We start from the raw sequence: 22,771 nt of genomic DNA, 5'->3' as shown, positions 1-22,771 counted from the left end.
GGGGGCGCCCTTTCATGAGTGCGGGGTCGGGGAAGGTGAGTGGCCAAGTCATTCAGAATCAGAATCATTTATTTGTCATTGTAAAACATTGTAAGACACTGTCACAACGAAATTTAAAGTGCTACTCCTTCTGGTGCATAGAAGTATACATTCATACACTTACTCACTCCATACTCTCATATCAAATTCATACCGATACATACACATCATAGGACAGGTCACATAAGAAACAGTATAAAAATAGATTTTAGAAAGTATAAAAATAGATTTTCCCCCTTTTTTCCCTTTTCCTCTTTTTGAAAAAAAAAAATCACAGTACTGGAAAGTGCAAATGCAGTGCACCCAGGTAAGATAATCATTCAGCATGATGAAGTCCTATTTCTGTAAGTGAATGTTTAGAGTTGTGATGGCTGTGGGGAAAAAGCTGTCTCTGAATCTGGTTGTATGGGTTCTGGCAGACCTGTAATGCCTTCCTGAGGGAAGTAACTGAAAGTGTTCATGGCCTGGGTGAGAGGAGTCCTTGATTATGATTTTTGCTCTGCTGAGGTAATGGGATGAGGAGATGCTGTCAAGTGTGGGCAGGGAACAGTCACTGATCTTTTCTGCAGACCTGATGACCATCTGCAGTGATTTTTTCTGTGCCTCAGTGCAGCTTGCATACCACACTGTGATGCAGTACGTCAACATGCTCTCTACAGCAGAGTGATAAAAGGCCACCAGCAGCGTCTCCCTTAGGTTATTTCTCTTTAGCAGTCTCAGGAAGTAGAGACGCTGTTGTGCCCTTTTGATGATGGTAGTGGTGTTAGTTGTCCAGGAGAGGTCGTCGGTGATATGGACTCCCAGGAATTTGAAGGTGTGGACCCTCTCGACACTGGCACCTTCTATGAAGAGTGGCGGTGGGTCCATATGCCGCTTCCTCCTGAAGTCCAGGATCAGCTCTTTGGTCTTTGATATGTTGTGCTCGAGGTTGTTGTTATGGCACCATGCTGTCAGCCTCTTGATCTCAGCCCTGTAGTGTGTCTCATCATCTCCCTCTACTATGTGACCGACGACTGTGGTGTCATCTGCAAATTTGATGATGGTGTTGGAGGGATGAGCTGAGGAACAGTCACTGGTGTACAGGGAGTATAGCAAAGGGCTGAGAACACAGCCTTGTGGTGCAACTGTACTGAGTGTGATAGTGGAGGAGAGGTGGGGGCCCAGTCGGACAACTTGTGAGCGGTTGGTGAGGAAATCACTTATCCAGGTACAGATAGGGGTAGAGAGGCCTAAGTGGAGCAGCTTGTTGATGAGGATGTCTGGGATGATGGTGTTGAATGCCGAGCTGTAGTCCACAAAGAGCATTCTCACTTAGGTGTTGCTGTGTTCCAGATGGTTTAGCACTGCATGCATCGCTATGGCAATAGCATCCTCCGTGGACCTGTTTGACCAGTATGCAAACTGATGGGGATCAAAAGAGGCTGGGAGGCTAGATTTTATGTACTGTAGCACCAGTTTCTCCAGGCATTTCATGACAACAGGTGTCAATGCAACTGGTCTGTAGCTGTTAAGGTCCTCGGGAGCTGGTTTCTTTGGCACGGGGATGATGGTGGCTGATTTCAGACAAGATGGTACAATGGCCATCTTGATTCTGATTCTGATGAATATGACCTCAAACATAATCAGATTTTCACACAAGTCCTAAAAGTAGATAAAGAGAAGCCAGTTAAACAAATGAGACAAAAATATTATACTTGGTCATTTATTTATTGAGGAAAATGATCCAATATTACATATCTGTGAGTGGCAAAAGTATGTGAACCTTTGCTTTCAGTATCTGGTGTGACCCCCTTGTGCAGCAATAACTGCAACTAAACATTTCTGGTAACTGTTGATCAGTCCTGCACACCGGCTTGGAGGAATTTTAGCCCATTCCTCCATACAGAACAGCTTCAACTCTGGGATGTTGGTGGGTTTCCTCACATGAACTGCTCACTTCAGGTCCTTCCACAACATTTCAATTGGATTAAGGTCAGGACTTTGACTTGGCCATTCCAAAATATTAACGTTATTCCTTTTCGATGGTGCTGTACTTGCTTTCACGCATCGAGAGCTTGCAGCTGATGTACAACATGGGATGCTCCTCGCCCTCCATCTTCTGGGACAAAATGGCCCCCAGCCCTCTGTCCAATGTGTCCATCTGTAAAATAAAGGGGAGAGAGAAGTCTGGGGAGTGTAAAAGTGGTCCCCCACGCAGTGCAGCTTTTACTCTAGTGAAAGCCTGTTGGCACTGCTCTGTCCACTGGACCGGATCTGGTGCTTCCTTTTTAGTGCAATCAGTTAGTGGGCTGGTGATGTCCGAATAATTAGGTATGAGCCTACGATAGTAGCCAGCCAGCCACAGTGCATGCCTCAGTGACTCTAGGACAGCCCTAAGGTGTTCCAGGTGCTGCGACCAATCATTGCTATAAATAATGATGTCATTGAGGTATGCTGCTGCATAGGTTGCGTGAGGGCAGAGTATCTTGTCCATGAGCTGCTGGAACATAGCGGGAGCCCCAAATAACCCAAAAGGAAGCATGACAAATTGATGTAACCCAAACAGTGTGGAAAAGGCCGTTTTCTCTTGGGATAGAGCAGTCAAGGGGATCTGCCAATATCCCTTCATTAGATCCAGTGTCAAATAAAAGTGAGCAGCACCTGACTGATCAAGCAATTCATCAATGCAAGACATTTGGTATGCGTCAAATGTAGACACTGCATTGACTTTTCTGTAGTCCACACAGAACCGGACCGACCCGTCAGTCTTGGGAACCAGGACCACCGGGCTGCTCCAGTCACTGTGGGACTCCTCGATGATGCTCATTTCGAGCATGGCCTTGAATTCATCTCGAACCACCTTTTTTCGTGTTTGGGCAAGCGGTAAGGGTGGCAACGCACCACCACCCCCGGTTTCACCCCGTACCTCAATGTGGTGTTCTATGGGGTGGGCGTGGCCAGAAAGGGGTGAGAACACATCAGAAAATTCCTTCTGCAACTTGGCCACCTCTGAGAGTTGGGCCGATGAGAGGTGGTCTCCACAAGGGACTGGAGTGGTTTGAGATGTTACATTTTTTAACTCCAGCTCCGCCTTCTCTGGAACTACCGATGCCAACGTCATGGGGACCCCCTCATTCCAATGTTTTAACAGGTTGAGGTGGTAGATTTGCAGTGCCCCTCCCCTATCCATTCGCGTCACCTCATAGTCGACGTCCCCGATTCTCCGTGTTACCTCGAAGGGCCCTTGCCACTTGGTGATTAATTTGGAGCTCGATGTGGGCAATAATACGAGTACCTTATCTCTTGGTGTGAACTCTCTAAGGTGTGTGCCCCTGTCGTACAGCTGGACTTGACATTCTTGTGCCTGCTGTAAATTCTCCTGGGTTAAGTTTGTGAGGGTGTGGAGTTTTGCATGCAGGTCGAGAACATACTGAATTTCGTTCTTGCTAGGTGAACGTTCCTTCTCCCAATTTTCTTGTAACATGTTCAAAATGCCACATGGCTTATGTCCATTGTGGCAGCGGGGGCGTGGTCAAGCATCGGTCTGTGACAGGAGGGTGGAGCCGGGGAAGGTGAGTGGCAGATTCGCTACACCTGACGGTAATTAACCTGTGTTTTGTGTGTGTTTTCCCAGTAAACCGCTCCCTATTTTAAGAGGCTGAGAGAGAGCAGAGGGAGCGCGACCCGGGAGTGGAGGCTGAGAGTGTGTCTGTGTGCTGCGAGTTCTTTTAGACTGAAAAGTTTATTAATAAAATACGCTGTTACTACCTCCCAAACGTTGTCCTGCCGTCCTCTGTGCTCCACCCACGCATTGTCCGCGCTACAGTGGTGCCGAAACCCGGGAAAAGGTGGAGCACCAGTGCTACAGCTCCATGGAATCCTCCCCGTTCGCGGACTTGGTCCACGCCCTCGCCACGGCTCAGCAGAGCCAGCACCAGGCACTCGTCACGCTCCGAACGGAGCAGGAGCGCCGCTTCGAAGCCCTGGTGCTGGCTCAACAGGAAGATCGAGAGGCGTTCCGGCGGCTCCTCGCGTCGGCGGGGTCCACCAGCGCCCCGGCCGCGGGCCCGTCTCCCCTCACTGTGACCAAGATGGGCCCGCAGGACGACCCCGAGGCTTTCATCACCTTGTTCGAGCAGGTCGCCGAAGCCTCGGGGTGGCCGATGGAGCAGCGCGCGGCGCGCCTCCTCCCCCTCCTGACTGGAGAGGCGCAGCTGGCCGCATTACAGCTCCCCGCCGACCGCCGGCTGGCCTACGCTGACCTTCGCCGGGCCGTCCTCCAGCGCGTGGGGCGCACGCCGGAGCAGCAGCGCCAGCGCTTCCGCGCGCTGCGGATGGAGGAAGCCGGCAGCCCGTTCGCGTTTGGCCAGCAGCTCCGGGACGCCTGCTGGCGGTGGCTGAGGGCCGAAGATCGCGACGCCGAGGGAATCATCGACCAGGTGGCGCTGGAACAGTTCGTTGCCCGCTTACCAGCCGGAACCGCGGAGTGGGTCCAGTGCCACCGCCCGGCGTCGCTGGATCAGGCCGTAGGACTGGCGGAGGATCATCTGGCGGCTGTACCGGCGGCAGGACAACGGATGACATCGTCTTCTGTCTCCTCTTCTCTCTCTCTGTCTTCCCCCCCTCTCTCTCTGTCTTCCCCCCCTCCTCCCGTGTCCCGTCCTCGCCCCATTCCCCCACCACGGAGGCGGGGGCCGGCCCCACCCCAGCCGGCCCGCCGCACCCGTGGTGCCCTCCCGTTTCTCCCTTCTGTGTCTGTCTCTCCCCCCCCTCAGGTGAGTGAGCCCCAGAACACAGTTGCAGAGGGGAGGCCCGGGCCGGTTTGCTGGCGCTGCGGGGAACCGGGCCACCTGCAGCAACAATGTGCAGCGATGGAGGTGGGGGCGGTGGTGCGGATCCCCGACGCGCCAGAGGCTGCCCTCGATCGGGCCGGAGCGTATCGCATACCGGTAAGTGTACAAGGGGCTACATATCAGGCGTTGGTGGATTCAGGCTGCAATCAGACCTCGATCCGCCAAAGCCTGGTGCAAGACGAGGCATTGGGGGGAGCACAAGGGGTGAAGGTGTTGTGTGTGCACGGGGATATTCACAGCTACCCGTTGGTGTCAGTCCACATATATTTTAGAGGGGAAAAATCTATAGTGAAGGCGGCGGTTAATCCTCGCCTTACCCACTCTTTGATCTTGGGGACCGATTGGCCGGGATTTCGGGGTTTAATGGCACGCCTAGTAAAGAGTGGGTCCTGCCGGTTGACGGGGGAGGGTCCCGGTGTCGCTTTGGCTGGAGCGGCGGTCGCAGAGCCGTCTACATCACCTCCGCGACAGGGGGAGGAGCCGCCGGCCCCTCCTCTTTCTATTGGGGAATCCCTCGTGGATTTCCCACTGGAACAATCGCGAGACGAGACTCTGCGACACGCGTTTGACCAAGTGAGAGTAATCGATGGTCAAACGCTCCAGCCGAACGCCACCCCGTCCTTCCCCTATTTTTCCATTTTGAAGGATAGATTATATCGAGTGACGCAGGACACTCAGACGAAAGAGCGAGTCACCCAGTTATTAATTCCAAAGAGCCGCCGGGAATTGGTATTCCAGGCGGCCCACTTTAATCCCATGGCTGGACACCTCGGGCAGGATAAGACACTCGCCCGGATAATGGCCCGATTCTATTGGCCGGGGATTCGCGGCGACGTCCGTAAGTGGTGTACGGCGTGCCGCGAATGCCAGTTAGTAAATCCAGCGGCCATTCCAAAAGCGCCCTTGCGCCCCCTACCATTAATCGAGACCCCGTTCGAAAGAATTGGGATGGATCTCGTTGGGCCATTAGATCGGTCAACACGAGGGTACCGCTTTATATTAGTCCTGGTGGACTATGCAACGCGATACCCGGAAGCGGTGCCTCTTCGCAATATCTCAGCACGCAGTATTGCAGAGGCCCTCTTCCACGTCATCTCCCGGGTTGGAATCCCGAAAGAGATTCTGACTGACCAAGGCACCTCGTTTATGTCACGAACACTGAGCGAACTGTATGGGCTACTAGGTATTAAGCCGATCCGCACCAGCGTTTATCACCCACAGACGGACAGTTTAGTTGAACGGTTCAATCGCACCCTCAAGAATATTATTAAAAAATTCGTAAGTGAGGACGCACGTAACTGGGATAAGTGGCTCGAACCCTTGTTGTTTGCAGTGCGAGAGGTCCCCCAAGCCTCCACGGGGTTTTCCCCGTTTGAATTATTATACGGGCGTAAGCCGCGCGGCATCTTAGATGTACTGCGGGAAAATTGGGAGGAGGGACCTTCACAGAGCAAAAACGAAATTCAGTACGTTATGGATCTGCGCGCAAAACTCCACACGCTCACCCACCTAACTCAGGAGAATTTGCGGCAGGCCCAGGAACGGCAAGTCCGCCTGTACAACAAGGGCACGCGCCTTAGAGAGTTCACTCCGGGAGAGAAGGTACTCGTCCTGTTGCCCACATCGAGCTCCAAATTAATCGCCAAGTGGCAAGGACCCTTTGAGGTCACACGGCGAGTCGGGGACGTCGACTACGAGGTTAGGCGAACGGACAGGGAGGGGGCGCTACAGATCTACCACCTCAATCTGCTGAAACTCTGGAATGAGGAGGTCCCCGTGGCGTTGGTGTCGGTAGTTCCGGAGAAGGCGGAGCTGGGGCCGGAGGTCCCCAAAGGGTCATTGGCATCACGTACCTCTCCGGTCCCCTGTGGAGACCACCTCTCCCCGACCCAACTCGCGGAGGTCGCCCAGTTGCAGGCCGAGTTTTCGGATGTGTTCTCGCCCCTGCCCGGTCGCACGAACCTCATAGAACACCACATAGAGACGCCCCCGGGGGTGGTAGTGCGTAGCCGCCCTTATAGACTACCCGAACACAAAAAAAAGGTGGTTCGGGAAGAACTTCAGGCCATGCTCGAAATGGGCATAGTCGAGGAGTCCCACAGTGACTGGAGCAGCCCAGTGGTCTTGGTTCCCAAGGCCGACGGGTCGGTCCGGTTCTGTGTGGACTATAGAAAAGTCAACGCGGTGTCTAAATTCGACGCATACCCAATGCCTCGTATTGATGAGCTGCTCGATCGACTAGGCACGGCTCGCTTTTACTCGACACTGGATTTGACGAAGGGATATTGGCAGATCCCCTTGACTCCATTATCCCGAGAGAAAACGGCCTTTTCCACACCGTTCGGCTTACACCAGTTCGTCACACTTCCGTTTGGGCTGTTTGGGGCGCCCGCTACGTTTCAGCGGCTGATGGACCGAGTCCTCCGGCCGCACGCCACCTATGCGGCCGCGTACCTAGACGACATCATCATTTATAGCAATGACTGGCAGCGGCACCTGCAACACCTGAGGGCCGTCCTTAGGTCGCTGAGGCGAGCGGGGCTCACAGCCAACCCGAAGAAGTGTGCGATTGGGCGGGTGGAAGTACGGTATCTGGGCTTCCACTTGGGCAACGGGCAGGTGCGTCCCCAAATTAATAAGACTGCAGCGATTGCGGCCTGCCCGAGGCCCAAGACCAAAAAGGGGGTGAGACAGTTCCTGGGGCTGGCTGGCTACTATCGTAGGTTTATACCTAATTATTCGGACGTCACCAGCCCGCTGACTGACCTCACTAAAAAGGGGGCACCAGATCCGGTCCAGTGGACGGAGCAGTGCCAGCGGGCTTTCTCTGAGGTAAAGGCTGCACTGTGTGGGGGGCCACTCTTACACTCCCCTGACTTCTCTCTCCCTTTTTTGTTGCAGACGGATGCGTCGGACAGAGGGCTGGGGGCCGTTTTGTCCCAGCAGGTGGAGGGGGAGGACCGCCCAGTCCTATACATCAGCCGCAAGCTGTCAGTGCGTGAGGGGCGCTACAGCACCATTGAGAAGGAGTGCCTGGCGATCAAGTGGGCGGTCCTCGCCCTCCGTTACTACCTGCTGGGGCGCTCTTTCACCCTCTGTTCGGACCACGCGCCCCTCCAGTGGCTCCACCGCATGAAGGATGCCAACGCGCGGATCACCCGTTGGTATCTGGCACTCCAACCCTTCAACTTCAAGGTGGTCCACAGGCCGGGGGCGCAGATGGTCGTGGCGGACTTCCTCTCCCGTCAAGGGGGGGGGGAGTCGGCTGCGGGCCGGACGGGCGCCCGGCCTGAGTCGGGCGGTGGGGGTATGTGGCAGCGGGGGCGTGGTCAAGCATCGGTCTGTGACAGGAGGGTGGAGCCGGGGAAGGTGAGTGGCAGATTCGCTACACCTGACGGTAATTAACCTGTGTTTTGTGTGTGTTTTCCCAGTAAACCGCTCCCTATTTTAAGAGGCTGAGAGAGAGCAGAGGGAGCGCGACCCGGGAGTGGAGGCTGAGAGTGTGTCTGTGTGCTGCGAGTTCTTTTAGACTGAAAAGTTTATTAATAAAATACGCTGTTACTACCTCCCAAACGTTGTCCTGCCGTCCTCTGTGCTCCACCCACGCATTGTCCGCGCTACATCCATATAATAACTCAAATCATGAAAAACCTGTGGAGGCTTGTGGGACCTCTCTTACTGCAAATAACAGGGGCTCAAGCCATTTATCCCAATTACGTGCATCCTTACTTACAAATTTCTGAATTAAGTTTTTGAGTGTCTGATTGAATCATTCCATTAAGCCAGCTGTTTGTGGGTTGTTGACACTGGTGCAGCTAATTCCCAATAACCCATACAGTTTGCACAGTGTGCATGACATAAATGTAATGCCTTGGTCTGTTAGGATTTCCTTAGGAATCCTGACCCAGGAGATAATACAGAAGAGTGCTTCTGCAATACTGCGTGCTGAGATATTGCGGAGTGGCACCGCTTCTGGATATTGTGTTGCATAGTCCACCAGAACTAAAATAAAGCAATATCCCCATGCTGACCGATCTAATGGCCTGACAAGATCCATACCAATTCTTTCAAAAGGGGTCTCGATGAGAGGGAGAGTGTGCAAAGGCAGTTTTGGAGTGGCCATGGGGTTTACTAATTGGCATTCATGGCACGTTGCACACCACCAATGAACGTTCCCACAAATCCCTGGCCAGGAGAATTGGGCCATTATTCTGGCCAGTGTTTTATCCTGCCCTAAGTGTCCAGCCATGGGACTAAAGTAAGCCACATGGAATACGAGTTCCCAACAGCTCTTTGGGATTAACAACTGGGTTATCTGTTCACCGGTTTGAGTGTCCTGCGTCAGTCGGTACAACCTATCCTTAATAATAGTGAAATATGGGAAGGTTGGTGTCGCATTTGGTTGGAGAGTTTAACCACTGATTACTCTCATTTGGTCAAACGCATGATGCAGAGTCTCGTCTCATGACTCCTCCAATGGGAAATCCTCAAGGGAATCCCCGAGAGAGGGAGGAGGGGCAAGCTACTCCTCACTCCTCGTATCCCCCTGACGCAGTGCTGATGTAGACTGCTCTGTGACAGCTTCCACAGTCAATGCCACACCAGGATCTTCCCATGATGTACTAATGCAGGACACACCTCTTACTATATGTTCCATCAGTCCTTTGAACCCCAGCCAATCAGTCTCCAAAATCAGTGAGTGGGTGAGACATGGATTAACTGCAGTCTTTATTCTGTGCTTTTCTCCCTGAACTAGAATGTGGACAGACACTAATGGGTAGTTGTGAACATCCCTGTGTACACACAGAACCTTCACCACTTGTGCTTTCCCCAGTGCCGCACCTTTGGTGGATTGAGGTCTGATTACAGCTGGAATCCACCAATGCGTGATATGTATCCCCTTGCACACTTACTGGTATATGATATGCTCCAGCCCGATTGGTGCATTGGGGATCCGGACCACCACTCCCACCTCCATCACGGAGCACTGACTCTGAAGATGTCCCGGATCCCTGCAGTGCCAGCACATCGGCCCAGGCTTCCCCTCTGCATCAGTGTTATGGGCGTCACTCACCTGATGGGGAGAAGAGACAGACACGGAAGGGGAAGACAGGAGAACACCATGGGTGCATCAGGCCAGCTTCGGGGCAGCCGGCCCACGCCTCCGTGGTGGGGGAACAGGACAGGGAAGGGAAGAAGAGAGGAAGGGGGAAGGAGAGAGAAAAAGAGAAGAGGCAACTCATCCTCCTGCCATCAGAACTGCCAACAGATGGTCCTCTGTCAGTTTGATGGCTTGTTCCAGTGATGCTGGGCAATGACACTGGAACCACTCCGCTGTTCCTCCCGGAAGTTGCGCAATGAACTGTTTCAGTGTCACCAGGTCAATGATTCCCTCTGCGTCACGGTCATCCGCCTTCAGTCACCACTGGCAGGCATCCTGGAGCTGTTGGCTGAATGCAAATGGATGGCTGACCTCCTCCAATTTCAGTGTCCGGAAGCGCTGATGCTGTTGTTCCGGGTCGTGGCCGACACACTGCAGGACTGCTTACTTCATGTCGGCGTATATGAGCCGGCTGTCGGCGGGGAGTTGCTGCATGGCGAGCTGTGCCTCGCTAGTCAATAGCGGAAGTAGGTGCGCTTGGCACTGCTCGACTGGCCACCCCCATGCTTTGGCCACTTGCTCAAAGAGCGCTAGGAAGGCTTCTGGATCATCATGCAGGCCCATCTTCGTAAGGGTGAGGTGGGGAGGATCCACTGTGGAGGTGGTCCTGGACCCCGCTGATGCAAGCAGGTGTCAGAATGCCTAGTGATCTTCCTGCTGGACCAGCACCAAGGCTTCAAATCATTGTTCTTGCTCCTTCCACAGGGCGGTCAGCTCTTGATGCTGGTTCTGCTGAGCAGTAGCGAGATCATGGATGAGATCTTTGAACAGTGAGGACTCCATGGGGTGGCTCCCTTCGGTACTCCCAGGTTTCGGCACCACTGTAACACTTTCCCTGATGTGGGTGGAGTACAGAAGCATGGCAAGCAGGAGATAATGTTCACACACGTTTATTTAAGCTTTTCAGCTTCACTTGCTCACTCTAGGACACATGCACGTACACACACACAGTCGTGATCTAGTCCCGCGGCTCTCTTCTCTGCGGTCCCCCTCCTTTTTATGTTCCACCATCACTGCAACAAACACACACACACACACACACACACACACACACACACACACACACACACACACACACACACACATTAATTGACAACAGGTGTAATGATTTGGCCTTCCCCAACCCTGCCCTCCATTCACAAACTAATGCTTGGCCACACCCCTGGTGCCACACATATATAAACAAACAAATAATAATAATAATAATAATAATTATTATTATTATATTCAAGTATGTACTGTAAAGAAAGCATACAGTAGCAGCCAAAAGTTTGTAAACCCCTACTCATTCATAGGTTTTTCTTTATTTGTCACTCCTGCACACTGTGGCGCGTGCACCTGAAGGCACGCCTAGGGGCTATGCATGCACTGAGTGGACTCCAGCACACGCGCCGTGAACAAGGCACACCTGAACTCAATTGGAGAACTATGTTTTTACCTATTTAAGGACTGTGCTGATCCAAGTGCATCACGAAGTATTACGCTACGTTACGTATGTTATTGTTTTCCTGGTTTCTTGATTCTTATGCCTGTTTCTCATTATTGTTCTCGCTTAAGCTAGTATCTCACTGGGCTGCGACAGCTTGTGACAAATTGCAAACGTCATTCATGAGAGAGTTTCAAAAGTGTCTTGAAACATTCACGGAGCTTCTCAGTTTCCTCGCATGAGTCGCAAAGTGTCGCTCCTTCATCGCTGAAATTTTGAACATGTTCAAAAAATTAGTGCGACAAAATTTCTCTCAAAATAGCCGCAAATGTGTCACTGGTGTTGCAAAGCCATCGCAAACCCTTCTCGAGTCAGTTTCCGTGAGGCTTCCTCTACTTCCCTGCCTGCCGAGGGAAAGCCGGGCTGCAACAGCCTGCGACTAGTTGGAGACGCAACAATTGCGGTAAAATATGTGAATATCAATTCAGTGTGATTCCAAGTGAAAATTTTCGCTAATTTGCATATTTTATCGCAATTGTTGTCTACAACTAGTCGCAGGCTGTCGCAGTCCAGTGAGATACTACCCTTAGCCTTTTATGTACTGTTTGTGCCTCAACTGACCCTTTTGCCTGTTTTCATGTCTCTGATCTAGCCTGCCGTTTTGGACTGTTTGCCTTTGTGTGTATTTGTATTTATATATGCACTTTATTAAACTGAACACTTCTGCACATACATTTGCCTCCCTTGCGTACCTGATAGAATACGTCACCATATAATGGATGTAGCAGAAGCATTTCAGTACATGATCCCACATCGCTTCCGGGTTTCCTTGTCTCAGCCTATCACTTCGTATTTTCGGCTGAAGATTGACTGGAGTCCCCTGGAAATCTACTACAGAATATATCATCCTATGGGATTCAATCTGCAGTGTGACTTCTTCTATGAGGACCTCCAAGAGCCCAAGCCACCCATCTGGGTAAGCTTCATACCAACGTTTATTTCTGGACAAGCATGCAGATGGGTGAGTTACCTGATTCGTGTTGAGCACTCGTGTTTTTGAAGTTCACAGACTTTCTTTGCCATGCTCAAGTTCATTTTTGAATCATTAGAAAAGGAGGTACCCCATGAAAATTTTTGGGGAGGGGCAATCATGCCAGTGACCGACTCAGCTGAGGAGGCTGTTGCTCCAGAGCTCACTCCAGTGGCCGACTCAGCTGAGGAGGCTGTCACTTCAGAGCTCTCCCTAGTGGCTGATGTAGAGACAGCAGAGGAGGCTGTTGTTCCTCAGCCCCTCTTGGAGGCTATATCCTCTGAGCTGGTGTCTCAGCCAGAACCAGCACCTGAATTAATGCCAGAACCAGTGCCAGAGTCGGAGACAGAGTCAGCACCAGTGTCTGCTCTGGAACCAGTGCCAGAGTTGGAGCCAGAGCCTGCGTCAGTGCCTACTCCAGTGCCGGAGCCTGCATCAGTGCCTACTCCAGTGCCAGAACCAGTGTCAGAGCCTACTCCAGAGCCTGTGTCAATGCCTACTCCAGAACCTATGCCAGAGCCTCCATCAGTGCCTACTCCAGTGCCAGAGCCAGCATCAGAGCCAGCGCCAGAGTCAGCACCTGTGCCAGTTTCAGTGCTGGTGCCAGAGTTAAGGCCAGAACCTGAGCCTGTTCCTGAACATGTGTCAGAGGATGTCAGAACAACCTCTGCCTCAGCTGGCCATGAAGGTGTCTTCAGCATCCCACCGCTACCTGGCCATGAAGATGTCTGCATTGTCCCATTGCCAGGTCCTAACCAGGACCAAAGCAGTGCACTGACAGAGCTCAAGCCTGTACCTGAGCCAAGTCCACAGTCCCAAAGAGAGCCAAGTCCAGAACTCGAGTTATCCCCAGAGCCAGAGTCCTCTCCTGAGCCTGAATACAGCCTGGAGCCTGAGTCAACACTTGCTTCCTGCTCTGAGCCCAAGCCAGTTCCTGAACTCCTACCTGAGTCTTCTCCAAAACTTGAGCAAAAGTCCAGTCCAGAGCTCAGGCCATCTCCAGAGTACAAGTCATCTTCATCTTCAGAGCTCGAGCACACTTCCAGCCTTGTGTCCAAACCAGATCCAGAACTCTAGCTTGAGTCATCTCCTGAGCTGGAGCCAGAGTCATCACCGAAGCTCAAATCATCTCTAGAGCTTGAGTCCAGCCCCAAGCCCAAGCCAGATCCAGAGCCCAAGTCTGAGTCATCTCCTGAGCTGGAACTAGAGTCCAGCCCAAAGCTCAACTCCTCTCCAGAGCTCGAATCCAGCCCAGAGCTTGAGGCCACCTTCAGTCCTGGATCCGAGCTTAATCCTAGATTCAAGTCAGTTCTGGAGTATGAACATGATTCCAGCCCAGAACCCAAGTCAAGTCCCCAGCACAAGCCCACTCCTAGCCAAGAACCCAAATCGTGTCCTGAGCCTGAGCCCGAAACCCCACCAGGGCCAAGTATTATGGATTTTCAATCCCAGAGGGAGCTTTTTCGGAGGGGGTTCTGTCAGTCCTGCACACTGTCGCGCGTGCACCTGAAGGTGCGCCTTGTGCTACATGCGTGCCGAGTGGACTCCAGCATGTGCACCATGAACAAGGTGCACCTGAACTCAATTAGAGAACTACGTGTTTACCTATTTAAGGACTGTGCTGATGCATGTGCATCGTGAAATATTACACTATGTTAAGTATGCATTACTGAGCCTTTCTACCCATGTTCTTGTTTTCTGGGCTTCTTGATTCTTCTGCCTGTTTCTCATTATTGTTCTCGCTAAGCCTTTTATGTGCTGTTTGCGCCTCAACTGACCTTTTTGCCTATTTTCACGGCTCTGATCTAGCCTGCCATTTTGGACTGTTTACCTTTGTGTATATTTGTATTTATATATGCACTTTATTAAACTGAACACTTCTGCATATACATCAGCCTCCCTCGTGTACCTGAGAGTATATTATTTTTTCTACATTGTAGTACAATACTGAAGACATCAATGCTATGAAATAACTTATGGAACATACATGGAATTATGTGGTAAACAAAAAAGTGTTAAAAAAACTAAACATGTTTCATATTTAACAGTTATTATATGAAATTGAGTTGTATATGGCCAAGTTACTGTAGCTATAAGCCATGTATGACGAGACTGAGTGGAATAACTCTTTTATTCTATCCACATTCACTGGATTTTGAGAAACAGAGCATTTTTTTTGCACATTTGATAAATTAAAACTTCATACAAATTGTCTGACAAAATAATTTCAACTTAGAATGTCAACAAACCAGTCAAATGTCAGTAGCAATTTGTGAAAAATTTCATCATAATATTTCTTAAAAAATAAAAAAAGACATGTTCTTCCCATGACATAGCTACTTTCATTCCATATTTTGTTGCTTTCTTTGTATTTTGGGGGGGGGGGTTGTTTTCAAGTCGAGTTTTTATTTTGTCCTTGGCTGGTTCACTAACATGGTCCACCATTTTCTTCTTCTTCTTTAGGGATTTTTTTGGTGGTTGGCAAACCAACTTAAAGGTGCATTATCACCAATGACTGGGCTGGAATGTGGAACAGGAGATATGGGGGGGGGTTATATTCTTTTAGCTATTCCTGTTTCTTTTAAATACTTGATAACAAAGTGCTATATCTGACTTAATGCGCGCCGCCATTTTGTTTTTCTCTACTCACAGTATATGAGTTGATATCCTAGCAGTAGAGTCACCAATCAGAGTGTATGGTTGCACATATCTAGTGAATGTGGATAAAATAATTTAGATTCTTCAAAGTATCCAGTGTTTCCCTTGATGACACTTTACACACTACTGTCATTATTTTAACCAGCTTCATGAGATAGTCACCTGGAATGCTTTTCAATTATCAGGTGTGCTTCATCACAAATTAATTAGTGGACTAGTTTGTTGATTCTTAATGCATTTGAGATCAAACAGTAAATATTAAATAATAAAAATACAGTAAATAGCCCTATTCCACAACTACAGTAATCTGTATTATCTCAAGCACCACTCAACTAAGAGAAACGACATCCATCCATCCATTAATTCATCAAAATAAAGAAAATACAACTTGCAAATTAATTATAGCATAGTGGCATCAAGTACTGCTGTAGAGTCCTGTTGGTTTTTAGCAGGTTTTTAGTGTAGGCCAGGTCGGATAAGATTATGCAATCACATATGCTCCATCCATCATCCATCCATTGTCCATCCACAATTTACAAAAACTCCCTCTACAGGATTGATTGGATTTTAATCAAACTCACATACAATGTTCCCTAGGTGAGTGTGCATAAAAGTCGTCAAGATGGTGGCACCACCTGTCATATTTACGATTTAATGGGTGTCTTGGCTGGTATGAGCTACTAGTCTGGCTAACGCGACTTCAAAGCTCTGCGAGCATTTGGTCTGGCAAAGATATTAAGCCCAACCGTTTCCCAAAGCGCGTGGTTGACCCGCCTCCCTGAAATGCCTCAGTTTGCTACTGGTCGAAGCCAGAAAAGGCTGTGATGAAGCTTAAACCAATCACATCACTCTTTCCTCTGACGTATGTGACGCGACGGGGCTAACTGGTAGATTAAACTCTTACCGAAGCCGGTCGGGAGCAAGGCGAAAACGTCCTTCTTTCAATAAATACCTCCAGGGCTGCTCTTTGCTCCATTTTCAATGAGAACTTGCTCCATATTCGTAATGTTTCTAGTGAATGAAGTGCTTCCGGCATAGATTCTGTAAACAATCTTTGGCTTCCGGTCGCAGTTCTACTACGTCAGTGCCTTGAACACGCCTCTATCCAGGCCCGTTGGAGATGCTCAAAGTTGATTGGCTCCCGATTTTTCGGGAGCTTGGAAGAGCTGTAGATAGCTTGCCTGGCCAGACTAAGCTCGCAACAGACCCTCGTGTTGCGTCACGCTTAGGATGGGCGGGCCCAGGCTAATAAGCTACAGCCTTATTGAGACTATTTTTATACATTATTATGCACTTTAACATCTGCTATGTGAAGAATGTTCTAGTAATTACCAAATTATCACCTACATTAAGTTTCAGGTATATACTGTACTGTGCAATAAGCATTACACATTTCTGAACTGCAAAATGAAATTCTATAAATTTTTTAGAATATTTTATGTTCACTTTTGAATTCTGACATACTGTTTTACTGTATTAATGATTTATTATTATGAAAAAAATATGTAGTTTGTGTCAAGTGAGTGCATTATTATTCTTAGTCCTTTATTTTCTACAGCACAAAGAATAATTTTACGGGGGTCAACCCATCCATGTGAGGGCCGACTGGAGGTGTACTACAAGCAGCAGTGGGGTTTGGTGGGACATCATAAGTGGGAGCCCAAAAACGGTGAGGTAGTGTGTAAATCCTTAGACTGTGGTGATCATGTGGCTTCTGGGATTTTATACCATAACTACAAAAACCTTCCTCCACTTACAACCTTTTGGATGGATGAGATCATGTGTAACGGGACAGAGGACAAGCTCTGGAAATGCAACTTCAGCGGATGGAATGTCACTCAATGCCAAAACGACAACTATGTTTCAGTTAAATGCTCAGGTGAGTACCAGGTTTCAGGGTTTTAGCATGATTGCACTGGTTGTCTTTTCATTTGGTGAAACATATCTACAGGTAAAATGCAGATGTTAAAACTGAGCACTGTGAACACTATGAGAAAACTAATCAACAGGCCCAAAGGTGTTTTATCCCTCTTAATGCAAGGAAAATTGGAAACACCAATGCCCTTTTATTTATTTATTTATTTATTTATTCATTTATCCATTTATAGTTACGTTTAGTTACATGTTGTGGCAGAGTCACAAAACAAGTTAAAGCATATGTTACAGCAGCAATAAACAGTTATTCCATCACCAGCCACTCTTTTTCTCTCTCTTGATGTTAATAAGACAAAAAAAATGCAGCTTTGCATGTTACAGAAAAGCAAAGTTCAACCCCATCATCCTGAAGACTTTCCCAGGTTGGGAAGTTTTATCTCTAACTGTTACAAAGAACTAAAACTGGAGACTGCTTTCAAAAATTGTTCAATAAAGATCTCCACACAGAGAACTTAACAATCAATGATTACACACATTTAAAAAAAAGAATTTACAGTATGAGATCATGTTCCTGCTTTATTGGTGATGAAGGTTATAGAACTAGCAAAATAATATAAAGCTGTGATTTGCCTTGAAGCCAGAACTACCATCAGAGGTGCTGTGATGGAAAAATTAATCAACACCTTCTGACCCATCAGAAATGAGATTCCAGTCGTGCTGTGGTACAAAACATAATAATATATAACAGATATTTCAGTATATGCAACATTAAGCATTAAATATAGAAAGGCTAACAACTAATTAGCTTGTTTCATTCACTAATATTAATGGAATGCAAGGCTGTTAATATTAAATGAATGCTGTTCAGTCAATCGTGCTAATGGAAAACAAGTCGGTACAGAATGCTAATAGTGTCGAAAGTGAAAAATATTTTTTCATAGAGGGCTAAGTCAGTTCATAATGCAAACAGAACATGCTACATAAAAACAATCATATGCATTTTTGTTGCTTAGCCTTTCTAAATGTCTTGCCTACATCACTATGAACATGTTCTCTGCTTAATGTGACAGATTAAATACAAGACAATAAATTGAGTTTTTGTTTATCAACACAGGGAACATTTCTCTGACTCTGATTCGAAATGGAGTAGCAGATGTGTGTGCCGGGGTGGTCCAGTTCACATCACCGAGCGGAAATGTTAACACGTGCACAGAGATCAGTGAGTTTCATACCGGTATATTCATACTGCTCATGAATATGTAATAAACTAGTATCTTCTTGTGACTATAATTATATAACTATAGTGTATCAGTAACGTGACAAACATTTACATTCTTGAGAGTGTCTATGGATCATTTTTTAGTTCTGATCTTGCTTTAACACAGCAATTGTATGTTAAAGTCCTTTTCAACTTGGCCATATAATCCATCCAGTACTGTTCTCTTGACCTGCCTATTTTTCATGCACTGCCCTGCATATTGTGTGTTGAACCATGGTTTTGGAAAAAACAAACAAACCCCAAAACGATTGATTCCAATGACACAAACATAATGAAGTCTTTGTCACTGACAGCAGTCTTTTTTGTGTTTTGGAGCAATATATTTCTGTGCAACACCACCACATCCATATGTGCTTGTTGAAGATCCCATTCCAGATGGAGTCCTCACCCCTCTTGCTGTTATAATCAAGCAAGGTCTTGATTATGACTATATTATAGGGTGAGGAGGTCTGGCGTACAATCGGAGTTCCAGTTCATCCCAAAGGTGTTGAGTGGGGTTGAGGTCAGTCAGGGCTCTGTGCAGGACACTTGAGTTCTTCCATTCCAGTCTTAAAGGTAGACTGACTTTCAGATTTATCAAGTGTAGGTCATAAAAATAATTTTCCCTGACACCCAATTATTTTTGTTTATTGGACTGAAAGCTTCTGAATTCGAATCACAGACTCCCAATTTTATAAGTTTTTTTTTTTTAATAGAACAATTAATGAATTTAGGGCCACATGGCCCTAAATTCTCTGCTATTTTTTCCTGCTTCACCATGACCCAATTCAAAATATTACATCATGCCTCATGTGGTGGGCTTTACCCATTCGCGCAAGGCATTGTGGGATACAAATTTGAAACAGGAGAGAAAAATGGAGGACGTGAGTGTGCGAATGAAATGTGAAAGACCGACTACAGTAACAGAAAGTGAGAAGAAAAGACGTTATATTGCAAAGGAAAGGAAACGCAAGACCAAACTAATAAATATTGGCGGTCAGTGAGCACCTCGTTGTGATCAGCTGTTCGTCTAGTGACAGAATGATGTAACTGTCAATGCACGGTCAAAGGTAAACCTGTAGATGGCAGTAATGCAACATTGTGGATGACCAAATTTCAGAGGGAACTAAATTTTACAGATTTTATGAAATCGAAAGGCTGTCTAGCTTTAACATACCATGTCTTCATGGAGGTCACTTTGTGCACAGGAGCATTGTCATGCTGGAAAAGATTTGGGCTTCTTCATTCCAGGGAAGGGAAATTGTAATGCTCAAGCATACAAAAACATTCTAGGCAAATTGAGTGCCTCCACCTTTGTGGCAGAAGTTGGGGTAAGGCTCACATATGGGTGTGATGTGATGATCAGGTGTCCACAAACATTTGGCCATGTTGTATGTAGAAGAATACAGAAGTTCAGAGCAAACATATGCTATATAATAAATTCACTGCGTTTAACCCGGAAGCAATATGGCGCCGCGGACAGTTGCCTTGGTACTTCATTCTCTCGTACTTTCTACGTTTTTGTGTATTTGTTGTGTTTTTTGCGCTTCTTCTCTGGTCACATACTCCAGAGAAGAAGTCATAAACATTGGAATAACCACCAGTAAAGTTTTTTCATCGGTTTTCATCGATCCGGAAAGTTTTCCATAGTGACTTGTTGGAGCAGCAGCTCTCTATGGTCTCCACCGAGGACGCCCGAGACACCGGGGGAAGTGAGCCAGCGCGCTCGTCAGGTTGAGGCAGCGGAGGTTTCGCACTGTGCTCCTGTCTATTCACCTGGCTAACGTCCACTCTCTGGCCAACAAGATGGACGAACTGCTGCTCTTCAACACAATCAACACAGATTTTAACAGATCTGCTGCCTTGTGCTTCACCGAAACCTGGCTCGGTGAGCACATCCCGGACACTTCTCTCCACCTGCCTGGATTTCACCTGCACCAAGCGGACCATGAAACAGAGCTCACGGGGAAAATGAGGGGAGGCGGAGTCTGCTTTTACATTTACGAAGGTTGGTGTACTGATGTCACGGTTCTAAACAAATCATGCAGTCCTCATCTGGAGACATTATTCATAAACTGCAAACCGTTTTATGCTCCGCAAGAGTTTTCCTTGTTTATTCTGGTGGGGTCTACATCCCTCCTCAGGCTTGTGTTACTGAGGCATTACAACACCTGGCTGACCAGATAAACAACGTGGAGAAAAAAACACCCGAACCCTTTGCTCATTGTTTTGGGGGACTTTAACAGAGCAAACTTCAACCACGAACTGCTAAAATATAAACAGCACATTATTGCCACTTTTCCACTACAAACGCGGCTGAGTCGGGCTGAGTCGAGCTGAGTGGGGCTGGAAGTGGGTGGACACATTGGGTGGAGTTAGCGAAAGTGGGTGGACGTCACGTGATGTCATTAAGCAGCGCAAACAGTGACATCAGTGAGCTTTTAAGCGGTAGTCTCACGACCCGAATAGTAAACAATAAACATGGAGGACATGGAGTCGTTAGTGTTGCTGGTCTTGGTGCTGTGGCTTGTTGTCACCGACAACGCCAACAGATACTGGCAAGAGCGTATAGATGAGGCGAGGCGCATAAGGCTTCAGAAATTCTCGTAATTCGTAATTCTTCTTCTTCCGGGTTTACGGTGTTTACAGATCCCAGCGTGCTCGCGGGGCGTGTGTGGGCATGTGAGGACACTCCTCCCCACCAATCAGTGCACAGGGGAGTGTCTGCTCACGCCCCCAGCCTCACTCGGCTCGCTTTGGCTCGCTTCAGCCCCACTCCAAAACCGTGCGAGTTTTAGGGGCTAAGCAGGGCTGAAGCGAGCTGAGTCGTGCTGTTTTTTGGTAGTCGAAACGCGAGCGGTGTCGGGCTGAAGTGAGCTGAAGTGAGCTGAAAAAGGGTAGTGGAAAAGGGCCATAAGTGTCCCACCAGGGACTCTAACACTCTGGACCATTGTTACACTGTTTTAAAGGACTCGTACCACTCTGTCCTCCGTGCAGCCTTGGGACTATCTGATCACTGCATTGTTCATCTTATCCCGACCTACAGGCAGAAGCTGAAATCTGCTAAGCCTGTAGTTAAGACAGTGAGGAGATGGTCCGATGAGGCCAAAGTGGAACTACAAGCCTGCTTTGACTGCACTGATTGGAGTGTTTTTGAGGCTGCAGCTTCAGACCTGCATGAACTGACTGATACCGTGACATCTTACATCAGTTTTTGTGAAGATATGTGTGTGCCCACCAAGACCTTCCGCACATTCAACAACAACAAACCCTGGTTCACTGCAAAACTCAGGCAGCTTCACCAGGCCAAGGAGGAGGCCTACGAAGTGGGGACAGGGTCCTGTACAAACAGGCCAGAAACACACTGACGAAAGAAGTGAAAGCAGATAAGAAGAGCTACGCTGAAAGGATCAAAAACAGCCTTTCAGCCAACGATCCGGCATCAGTGTGGAGAGGCCTGAAGAACATCACCAACTACAGGAGACCATCCCCCAACACTGCAATGAACCATCAACTGGCTGACGAGTTGAATGTGTTTGGTGGGGTTTACATTAGACTGTATCAGCGGATCATCAGATTAACGTTTTTAAAAACGATTAGCGTGCACACAGCAACGCCAATACACGATTCGCGTGCACACAGCAACGCCAATACACGGATACGCTAATCACATGACTAATTAGACGGCATGTAAGTTGAAATGTGTAATGTGTAAATTTCTCCTCAGCGGCTCGGCTCCGCAGGCATCCTGCACTCCAAATCACTCCGCCCTGAACAGCGAGTGCCCTCTGGAGGGTGCGCACTCCGGCCCTGCACAGCTCACAGAGCGCGCGAGTGAAGCGCACGAGCAGTGATTCGGGACTGAGCCGCTGTGTGTGTGATCCCAGTGCATATCGGGCATGCGCAAGTCACTTACCACTTGCAAGTGGAAGGATGGCAAGCCTAAAGACAATCATAACTACACAATGGGCAGTATTTGCATCAATATTTGCAGTATTTTCATACTTTTATACTCTTTAATGAAAGGTGATACAAGGCGGAAGTCCGCGCCGTTTTTCAGCAGTCGCGTCACATGACCAACGCCAGTGAATCAGGAAGGTGGATGTCACAGTGATGTTGTCCAATGACGACGTCAGCTAGCGCTCAGCATAGCGTATCCGCGTATCCTCAATGTTTACACAGCACCGGACCAGACACGAACTGGGTTGAATACGTGGGCCCTGGCGGATTCCCGTTTCCCGGCATTTCCCGGAGTTTTAATGTGAACGGACAGTGCATCCGCGAAGAAAACGAGACAGATACGGTCTAATGTAAACTTGGCCTTTTACTGCAGATTTGACACATTCACACCTCTCCCCCCCAGACATTAAAGACCCATTTACACCCCCTGCTATTCTGCCTCCTTTCACCTCTGACCCCACACCAGCACTCAAGATCTGTGAAGAGGATGTTTGTTAGCTTTTTCGCAGACAAAAGATCAGGAAGGCACCCG

General features: G+C 48.5%; 1 protein-coding gene across 6 annotated transcripts in view; it reads left to right on the top strand.

Moving 5' to 3' along the window:
- Nucleotides 1-22,771, top strand: part of LOC132893347 (scavenger receptor cysteine-rich type 1 protein M130-like) — a 108,357-nt gene that overhangs the window by 32,312 nt on the left and 53,274 nt on the right. For all 6 annotated transcript variants that reach the window (XM_060932386.1, XM_060932387.1, XM_060932385.1 and 3 more), the window contains 2 exons: nt 16,705-17,025; nt 18,136-18,240. In XM_060932386.1, coding sequence (XP_060788369.1) covers nt 16,705-17,025; nt 18,136-18,240 — 426 coding nt within the window. The remainder of the gene's footprint in view (nt 1-16,704; nt 17,026-18,135; nt 18,241-22,771) is intronic.

The sequence above is a fragment of the Neoarius graeffei genome, chromosome 10 (assembly GCF_027579695.1).
Source record: "Neoarius graeffei isolate fNeoGra1 chromosome 10, fNeoGra1.pri, whole genome shotgun sequence".
Lineage (NCBI taxonomy): Eukaryota > Metazoa > Chordata > Actinopteri > Siluriformes > Ariidae > Neoarius > Neoarius graeffei.
The sequence above is the reverse complement of the archived record's forward strand: the minus strand, read 5'-3'. Positions and strand labels throughout refer to the sequence as shown.